The 10,248-nt window shown below is 41.8% G+C and overlaps 1 protein-coding gene across 1 annotated transcript in view; it reads left to right on the top strand.

The window, feature by feature from the left end:
• Positions 1-598: 598 nt before the first annotated feature.
• LOC144607358 (ELAV-like protein 1) overlaps positions 599-10,248 on the top strand; it is a 31,926-nt gene continuing 22,276 nt past the window's right edge. Inside the window, exons 1-2 of the mRNA XM_078424144.1 lie at positions 599-791; positions 4,836-5,063. Coding sequence (XP_078280270.1) covers positions 4,853-5,063 — 211 coding nt within the window. The 5' untranslated portion in view covers positions 599-791; positions 4,836-4,852. The remainder of the gene's footprint in view (positions 792-4,835; positions 5,064-10,248) is intronic.

The following is a 10,248-nucleotide window of genomic DNA, read 5'->3' as shown; positions in this document are numbered from 1 at the left end:
ATTTGAGAAAGTGCTGAATCTCGGCGAGGCACCAGACGTCACGGCCAGCGTTATACAAAAACGTTTTTCATTTGTTTCCTCAGCACAAAGCTCACAATCAATCATCTGCTGGTAAACCCAAAACTCGCCAATGTGGTTCATAGAGTGATACAGTGTGGAAACAGGCCCTTCGGCATCACTTGCCCACACCGGCCAACATGTCCCAGCTACACTGGTCCCACCTGCCCGCGTTTGGTCCATATCCCTCCAAACCTGTCCTCTATCCATGTACCTGTCTAACTGTTTCTTAAATGTTGGGATAGTTCCTGCCTCAACTACCTCCTTCCTCTGGCAGCTTGTTCCATACGCGTTCCAAACAACTTCATCGCAAACTCGCTCCTCCCCATATTCCAGCAAGGGTGGCGAGAAAACGACAAAACGCTGTCGCCGCCGACGCCGCCACTGTACTTTACGCCATTAGTGATGGCGTATCGGGCGTCGCAAGGCGGAAAATGTCTGACGTTGCTGGTCGCCAATGGGACGCAGCCAAGGGCGGGATATCGGCGAGATGGATAGCCGCTTGATCCAATCAACGAGTGGGGGTGGGCTCAAACCCGCCGACGGTGCGCGCGTAGGCGGCTGAGCGCGGGGTTGACTTTGTTTGATTTTAACGGATTTTTTTTTTCGCATCTCTTCCCTGCTCGGGGGAATTTTTTTTTCTCTCTTTCGACCTCTTCCTCAGCTCGTGTCCCCGGAGAGACGCTAGAGCCGCTCGACACACTCACCCCGTACGATTACGGGGCTCGGAGAGAGTAAGTGTGCCTTTATCGAAATAGAAAATAAAACCGGCAAAGGGGGCCGGGAAACAGGCCGCGGCCATGCGGCATTGGGCCTGCGATTATGGCACAAGCCAGATAGGGCCCTGTTTGGAGTGAGTTGACGTTCCTGATGTAGAAGAGTGGTGCAGTCGAATTCAGTAAGAAAAGTGCGGTGATAGAACAAAGGCCAGGATTTCAGCGGGGAAGCCAATAGTGACGCCTGGGCTCTGAATAACTCAAGGGAAACGGTTCAATAAATCCAGGCCGAGGATGTACTCTGTCGGAAGAGGCCCTTTTCAAATACGATATAGGGGCTGGGAGAAAAAAGGGATGTTGAGGTATCGGTACCTTCATCCCATCTGTTTTCAGCAGGAAGAGATGGCGGAACGAGGCATTACACCCGGCAGAACAATGCGCCCACACCCGGGTCAGCTGCCTTTATAACCGACATTCAGCCTTTTATTGCACAAAGAGCTTTAATTTTGCGTAGAGATCAAAAGAAGAGCGTCTGCATTTAGGAAAGGATATTTTAAAGTAATAGGCCCAAAGTATGTAAAATATCTCTTCCTTAGCTTAATTAAAATTAACTCGCAATTCCTACAAATCATTTAGTGGGAATTTTAGGCTTGTTCGAGGTCGTTCAAATGTTCCTACCTTTTCCAACACATAATTTATTCTCTACGCACTGTCACCAACTCACCTTAACGTTTTATATTTGTTGATAGTTGGTTAGGTTCCAATCTCATACCTCCTTTTAGTTACAATTAACTAGTTACGGAGGTATTGCATGAATGAGTTCATAAAGAAGACCGTCTTTTCCAAGTAAAAGTAAATGAACCAGCTGTTTCTTGTGCCTTTTAGATTTTCTGCAGCGACCCACATAAACACTTCTCGTCTTTAAAGAAGGGTCTGAGATCAGGAGGAATTTCTTAAAGTGTTCGTTGATGTTCTCTGCCCCAGAAGCCAGTGGCTGATTGAAATGCATTCAACCTTAGTAGATTTTTAAGAATTCAAGGAGATTGGATATAGGGATAGTGCAGGGAAGAGCAGTCGAATCAGATGAAATTAGATAAATAGTTTTTTAACATTTATGGTAGTGGTTGAGGGTGAAATGTTGGCCAGGTCTTCACGTGAACCTCTCCTACACATTTGAACAGAAGATGAACATTTTAGTTATTAGCAAGTATTGTGTGATGCATCAGTCGAAACCATTAGCTTTAAGTAAATGTTAAGAAACATGGCATTTTGACGGTTGAATATTTTTGCTGATTTCTTTCCTTGTAAATTTAATTTGGTTTGGGGTTGACTGCTACTGTTGACTATTGTGTTTTAATTCATTTAACCTGAAGGATATTTTTAACGTCTGTATTTCAATGATAGCCACTGTGCTGATAACGAAGGCTTCCTGGTCAGAAAATATTTAGGGTTGATCAATGGAAAGATTTTTGCCATTTCCACTGAGAAAATATTTTTGAGGATTGTTGCATGTTAGCTTAATCAGCTTGTCAGTTTAATTATTTGAGGCACAAATCTTTAGTTTTTGGTGTCCAGTTTAAGAATTTAAATATATTTAGACCACTGACCGTGACGGGTAACTTTTTTTGTAAATCAAGGCTCCAAAGTTAATCATTACACCATAGCTGTTACGCTTTATTGACAGAACCAGAAATGATTTTTTGAATCTTTGGATCCATATAATGCAAACAGTTGAAACGGTTAACAGTGAGTCGATAAAATGATGCTTGGTTGGAAAAATGGTCTTTACCTGTTTGTTGCTACCGTGTCTGTAAAATAAAATGGAATTTCCATAGAACCATTTTGAACTGTAAAATGGGAATTCAGAATATGGAGTGACCAGTTAGTATTTATTGAGCACATGAATTTCAGTGCAAACATTTTCCATTTTTGTTGAAGAAATATACCTGCCAATTTGTTACAAAAATCAATACAAATTCAAAAACAATAGATCCACCAATATGAACAGTGCTGATATCACTGTTCAATTGTATATGCCAATATAAAAGCCCGTGAATTGCATCAACATACCTGTAAGAGGAAAAAGCATTCATGCTTTAATTGAATCCCTCCTCTTCATCGGTTCAATTAGTTTCAAATACAATGGTCCACATAAGTATTGTTTTTGCCACTTGGTGTGTGAAACCACATTAATCATTCACATTTATTGTACTTACCCATTGGCTGATAGTTGGATTCAGTGGCAACTAAATGTATGTCTTGTTTCACAGAGAACACAGAAATGAATGTGGAAGCTCTGTTTAATTCATCCTCCCTGGAAACTACTGCCTATCCTATTCCTGCTTTAATAATTGCAGAGATAAAAATACTGTGTAACCCAGTGAGTCAGGCAGCGGAGAATATGGATAGGTGACGTTTTGGGACGGACTGATTGTGGGGTGGGGGGGGGCGGCGGGGGGCATCAGGGAAAAAACAGGCAAATGATAGTTGGATTCAGGGGGGGGGGGAATTGGTGCACCTCCAGGTAGGGCACAAAGAGGGGGAGAGGGGGATGGTCATTGGTAGTTACCTAAATTTGGAGAATTCACTGTTCATACCATTGGATTTTCAGCTATCCAAGTGTCTATTTTGTAAACCAACATCTGCAGTTCCTTGTATTGCAGTATTGTTTCTGTGTCATGAAGTATCAAATAGCATTTGGACCAGTAATGGATTGGAAGAGTTTGGGGCATTTGAGCTAAATGCTGGCAAATGAGACTAGCCCAGAATGCCAACATAGCCATGTTGGACTGAAGGGCTTATTTCCATGCTGCATAACTAAATAACTTCTTGTCAGCAATCCAAAACATATTTTGTATCGAATCCCACAGTTCTGCAGTAGTGGTTTAATTTGACAGTGTTCAAGATTATTATTTTCTATCATACACCGCATCCAGAATTTCCCTGTATATTTTCAATACCAAATGATTGATGTCCAAATTGGTCTGTGGATCACTATTGAAATTAATAGTGTACTACTCAGAACCTGAAACAGTACAGATAAAAATACAGGACAAAGTTTAAAAACTGTTTGCACATATGGGTGCAGTCTGGTGTATTCAGTGGCTTTTACATGGCTACATTTGGAAGAGTTTTCAAGCTGAACTTGTTGATGCTGTCAATTATCCATTTTTATTACCACAATTTTTAAGGCACCAAAGAGTGCAATTATTATTCACTTGTTTTTTTTTCAATCCAAGAGCACTAAGGATGAAAAGAGTACACTCAACCATGCAGTGAGTAAAAGTTGAGGGTGGTCCCATCTGTCTTACTATCCCAACTATTCCACTTTCTTCAGAGTCCACCAAATTATTCTCTTTCATGTATTTATCCAGTTCCGTTTTGAAGACAGTAATTCTCTTACTACTATTCTCAGCAATAAATTATAAATCAAAATAAAAAATTCTGTCAATGACATTGTCCATTGCTCAGAATCATAACCTATAAAGCTGGCCCTCGAAACATCTTATAATGGGGCTTTTTTCTTTGTATTTTATCTAAATGAGCCATGATCTTACAACCATCTAACACATTTCTTACCACAATTGGGCACACCACTATTGTGGCAAAAAATAGTTTTGTACAGATTCAATATAACTTTGTACTGTCTCTATGAATCCCAGGGCTCTTTCCGTTACTAATCAAGCACTCAATATCTTCTGAAGATAAACACAAAATGCTGGAGTATCTCAGCAGGACAGGTGGCCATTTGTTCTATCCAGAGGTGCTGCCTGTCCCGCTGACTTACTCCAGCATTTTGTGTCTATCTTCAGTGTAAACCAGCATGTGCAGTTCCTTCCTACACACTCAATATCTTCTGATACTTTCAAGAATGTATGCAGTCTTCGATCTAGGTGCTTCTGCAAAACCTTAAAGTCTGCTATTTAATCTATGATATTTATTAATCTTTCTGCCAAAATGTTCACTTTCATATTTGGTTGTATTAAATGTCATTCGACCAGCTTGTCTGACTTGCCTCCTTTCCAAGCTGTGATGGATGTATATACTTTATTCTTTTCACAGGTGAGCTTTTTTGTGAAATGTCAAACGGCCACTCCTGCTACAGTAACGGTTACCAAGCAGGGCTTGATCTCATGGCTGAAGACTGCAAAGATCATGGGGATGACAATGCAAGAACTAACTTAATTGTCAACTATCTGCCTCAGAACATGACACAGGATGAGCTACGGAGCCTTTTCGGTAGCATAGGTGAGGTGGAGTCTGCCAAACTCATCCGTGACAAGGTTGCAGGTAAGGGTCTTCTGGGTAAAGGTTCTGCCAATTTTGGATTTTTATTCTTGGATTTATATGCAAATGTTTGTTAGCCACTGAAGATATCGTTTTCTTTCCAAACTGCTATTAAACTTCAAGTTTACTTCTGCAGAATTGCATTGGGCATTTTACTCCTCACTAAATAAAAAGTAACAATATTTGGGATAGTACTGCTGCCAGCAGAGCAATATTGTATTTGGGGTATTACCGCTAGCTTGTTTTCTTGTCGATTATTGTTGCATTTGTGAATGATGAATTATGCTGTGCATATCTGTTTGGGGTGATGTTTTGACTGACAAAACAATTATTCCTTGTATTTCGAGGATTCTGCTTTGTGGAATTTGAGGACCGAGCCATTAAAATTAAAGGGTAGAAAAGCTTTTGCCATAGTCTATCTTAACAAGTAAACTGTGTTTAGAAGAATGACAAATGTATTACTCTTCCGTAACTTTGGAAGCTGTAAATTGTTCAATTTTGTTAATCATCAAGGCAAGCTGTATTTATCATAAAATATGCCAATTGTCACTCTACCTGGAAAATTAGATTATTTTCATGCGAGCTCAAAGTAGCAACTTTAGAATTAGAAGTAGGAGTATGACATCCGGAACCTTAAGTCTGCTCTACCATTCATTAGGGTCATGGCTTGTTTCCTATCTCAGCTCCATTTTCCTGCGCTATTTCAAACTGCCTTAATATCCAAAAATATATATTGTTTTATTGGACAACGTGATCAATCTCTGATTTGAATTGTCTCAATGTCTGAGCTCTGTTTTCAAGGTAGAGAGTTCCAACAACTCATCGTCAGACCTGAATAAATTACTAAACGCATCTTGTTTGTTTGATCCTTATTTTGTGCCCCCGTCACACGATTGCATGACAATTTTAGGACCACCTTACTCATCGTTGTCCTGGGGTCACCTTTTCATTCAAATTGATCTTATATTTTTTAGGTTAGAGACATTTTAAAGTAAAGAAATTACCTTTTCCTAGTCCCTGGCCATCAGACGCGTTTGACGTCACAATGGGACCCGCCCGAGTAGTGGGAGTGGCAGCCAATGAGGGGGGGGGGGTCTGGGCCGACGAGCTGCCGCTAACTCACCCACTCCATCTCCCTGCTCCCCTCCCACCCCCATCACCTACTCCATCCCCCCTCAACCACCCCTTATCCCTCACACTCCCCCCCCCCCTCTTTCCCGGCCGGGAGGACGAGCTATGTTTTCGACGCCAGTCCATGTGTGCGCAGTTGGGGCGACCTACGATATTTCGACTTTGCAATGGTGCAAACGGCAGCGACCTGTAACGAGCCGCAGCTCGCTTCCGGCCACGTGAGGGGGGGTGGAGTTGGGTGAGGGAGGGGGGGAATAAGGGGTGGTGGAGTGGATGAGGGGGGGGGTTGAGGAGGTGGGTGGAGTGCAGGAGGAGAGGGGTTAGGGAGGGATGGAGTGAGTGGGGGGGAGGGGGGTCTAAGGGGAATGTAGTGGGGGAGGAGGGGGAGATAAGGGTGGTTGAGGGGGGATGGAGTGAGAAGGGGAGGGGGGCGATAAAGGGGGTTGAGGAGGGATGGAGTGGGTGGGTGCGTGAGTGGAGGGGAAGGGGTGGAGAGGGGTTCGGTGGTGGGGATGGGGGGATGAAGTGGGGGAGAGATTCAAGAGAGAGCTAGATAGAGCTCTTAAGGATAGCGGAGTCGGGGTATGGGGAGAAAGCAGGAACGGGGTACTGATTGAGAATGATCAGCCATGATCACATTGAATGGCGGTGCTGGCTCGAAGGGCCGAACGGCCTACTCCTGCACCTATTGTCTATTGAGATGGTGCTGGAACAATGCAGGAGAGGTTTGGGATCAATGAGGGGGGGGGGGGCTGCTGAGCCCACGAGCAGCCATTAACTTTAATAGATGCGCTCCCCCCCCCCCCCAGCCGGGCAGACCGGCACCCGTCCCGGCGTGCCCCGCGCCTGACCTTCCTCCCGTGGTGCAGTACGGCAGCAGAGCGTCCAACAAGATGGCCGTGGCCACCCTTTGCCAACGATCGCCTGCGTGCTGCAGGAGAGGCTTCGGGTCCACGGCTTGCTCTGGCTGCAGTGTGGTGGCATGGGGCAGAGGTCAGTGGCTCCCTGTCCCCCGAGGGACACTCCCCGCCCGGCAACGGGCTTTGTCAGTTGGAGAGGGTTGCCGGGCCCGCAGGATCGTCAGTTGGGGGAGGTTGCCCCAGGAGAGGCCCGCAGGAGAGATTTGGACCCAACGGGTCCACCTCAGTCTAGTCAGACCTAAACAGCCAGCCTCTTATTCTGGTTGTTCTACATTTTTCAGTCAGGCAAAATGATCTCCCTGCATTCACTCTGTTGAGGCCTATAAGAAGTTTTTAAAGTGTTGATGAGATTTCCAATTCTAGGGTGTACAGTTTTACAGGCCAAGTCACAATGTCTCTGATAACCAATGTATCCCCTGACTAGAGCCATCTCCTAGAACTTGGTGTGCACATCATTGGGTCCATGAGATTTGATCACCCCTATTCGTCATTGTTTCAAATTTTATTAATACTGATTTCTTTTGGCTCCTCACACTTGCTAGTTCCTTGCATCTCCAGACTTTTTTGCAGCTATTTTGTCTTCTACCCTGAAACCAGCCCATTTGTTTAATTTGTCTGCTATTTCCTTATTTTCCATTGTAAATTCTGCCAAGGACCCACATTTACCCCTCTCCTACTATTTCATAACAGGAGAAGCATATAGATAGTTGCACTGTTACATAAGCTATAAATATAATCTTGATTGTAAATTAAAATTGAGATTGATAAATATAATTCAAATAATACTATGATGCTTATATTTTACATCTAGCATGTGGAATACTCAATCAATAGATTTCTCCTGGTTTGATAACATGATATTTATAGGTTCATAAATGAAAATAGTTTTTGATTTTCATTTGTTTTCTTTGTAAATTTCCAGGAAGGCAACATTTTCTAAAATATACATAGACAAGGTTGTATATGAATAAAGTTCGTCTTTTGTTTTATTTTCATCTCTTGGACAGTTTCTCATTTTGCTTAATTTGGGAACTATTCAAAGCAATGATTTTGTTCCATGATAGTAATTAGCAAGTCTCAGTAAAGGTCTTCAGTAACCCAGTGTCACTGAATGAGGGATCTCATTTGCAGTTAAGTTTCCAAATGATTAACTTATTTTACTGCAAAACATTTGATTCTATATTTTTAAAGAATTTCTTGTTGCATCATGTAACATGGTTGCTTGTTAACCACTACCTTCACATTTAAAGTAACGGGTCAACATTAGTAGCTGTTTCATAGAATGACGTAAACAAAGATACATGTTATTAAAGGAAGTCATGACCTCTTGGAAAACTGCTGTTCTTTTGTAAATGTTTCTTTTAGGGCCAAATAAAAAAATACAGTAGAATTTGCATTATTCATGATTTGTAGACTTTATAATTTGCCTAAATTTTCAGGTGTGCTGCTAATTGAGGTGTTTTGCACTTGTAACTTTTGCAAGTACATCGCAAACACAGTTGGGCATTTTGATTTAAACAGAAATTGTAGGCATGCTTCTCCACCCTCATTTTCTCAATAAACATTGGTCTTGAATGCTGTTTGTAATAGATACTATATCTCTGAATACGTCTTTAAAATATGCTTTATACATGTATGGGCAAGATATTACAATGCTATTCACTACTATTCCAGAAAGACAAAACTGCTGTACAGAATAATCGTTGAGCAAAAAAAGTTAGTGTTGTTTGCTGCACTAGATTAATTTTACAGTAAGTGCAACCAACAAAAGGGCATGTGTTGAGCCCCTATGTCACAGTATTGTGCAGACGTGAAATTATCCATTGCACATCTGTTTCTGATATAGTATAGAAAGGCACTTTAAATATAGCATTTAAACTTAATTTCTAATAGCAGATAATTATTTTATGATAGGTGTTTAAATGTATTTTGTTTCAGTGCAGCTGCATATTTTGATCTATTTTGTGCAGCATGATTATAGTTTATTGAGCATAATTCTTGTGTTAACCTATATACCTGCTCTCAATTCAGAAATACCTGGATTTGTGAGTTCCTCGTCCTGGCACGAGGAAAAGATGTTTCTATTGCCAGCCAATAACGCAAACCTATTTCTTCCCCCCACTGCCATCTTCACTGAAGCACAGCAAAACAAAAAAAAAACAATCACCAAATAATGCTCGTATTTGATACTACTTGTTCTTTTATACCCAACTCTACCATATCTCACTTCTAAAGATCTTTTTGTTATCCAGCTATAAAAGATAACTACATTAAGGGTAGAGCTTGAGGCATCAATGTGCAGACATCGCATAATTTTCTGATTATTTGCTACAATCCACATTTTTAAATGATAATTCTAGTGATATACAGGTAAATCAAAGACCTCCCCGGTTCTCTGTTCGTGGTATTTAATGATGATCTCTCCTTTTTTGCAGCCTACAGGTCTCCCCAGGTTAGGGAAAGGCTTCATTCCTGAGAATTGATTGGAACCCAAATAGGTTCCTGACAATATATTTGGGCATAAATATAGGCCAACCAAACGCAATGTGTAATTAAACAGTGCGTTTAACTCAGCCGTTCAGATATGCTGCAAACCAAGTTCCATCTGGCAGAGGATGCCTAAAGCCCAACAATAGCTGGGAAATCCATCCCACTGGTCTCTCGAACACTCATTCACGTGAATGGGCTGTGCATAGGTCGAGCATTAGTCACCTGGGGTGGAAATGTATGCAACAATTCCTTTCTAGCAAATTTCATAAGGCAGCACAACAAATACCAAATCAAAAACATATAGGCAATTATTATCAAAAGTGAATAACGCTCCTTTCATCTGTGATGCATTATGTTAGCTCTCAACACCTTATCCTTACAAGCCCCAGTTCTTGCTCATCTTTAAACAATTCACATTTGAACCATTTATGGAGCAGATGTTCTTTTGGTTTGTTCATAGGTAAATGTACGATGTGGGTGATACAGAGCCAAACAGACAGGTAGGACCCATCCCTATTTTCTGACGAATAAGCTGCCTTTCATTGGGGTTCCAGTGGGGAACGACAATTGGGTTTCTGGTTTCCTTGCATGGGGAAGGAAAAGTAACCAATTCAGTAACTCTACATGTATACAATAAAATCATGAAT

Source organism: Rhinoraja longicauda, chromosome 28, assembly GCF_053455715.1.
Source record: "Rhinoraja longicauda isolate Sanriku21f chromosome 28, sRhiLon1.1, whole genome shotgun sequence".
NCBI lineage: Eukaryota > Metazoa > Chordata > Chondrichthyes > Rajiformes > Arhynchobatidae > Rhinoraja > Rhinoraja longicauda.
This window is presented reverse-complemented; position numbering and strand designations above follow the sequence as displayed.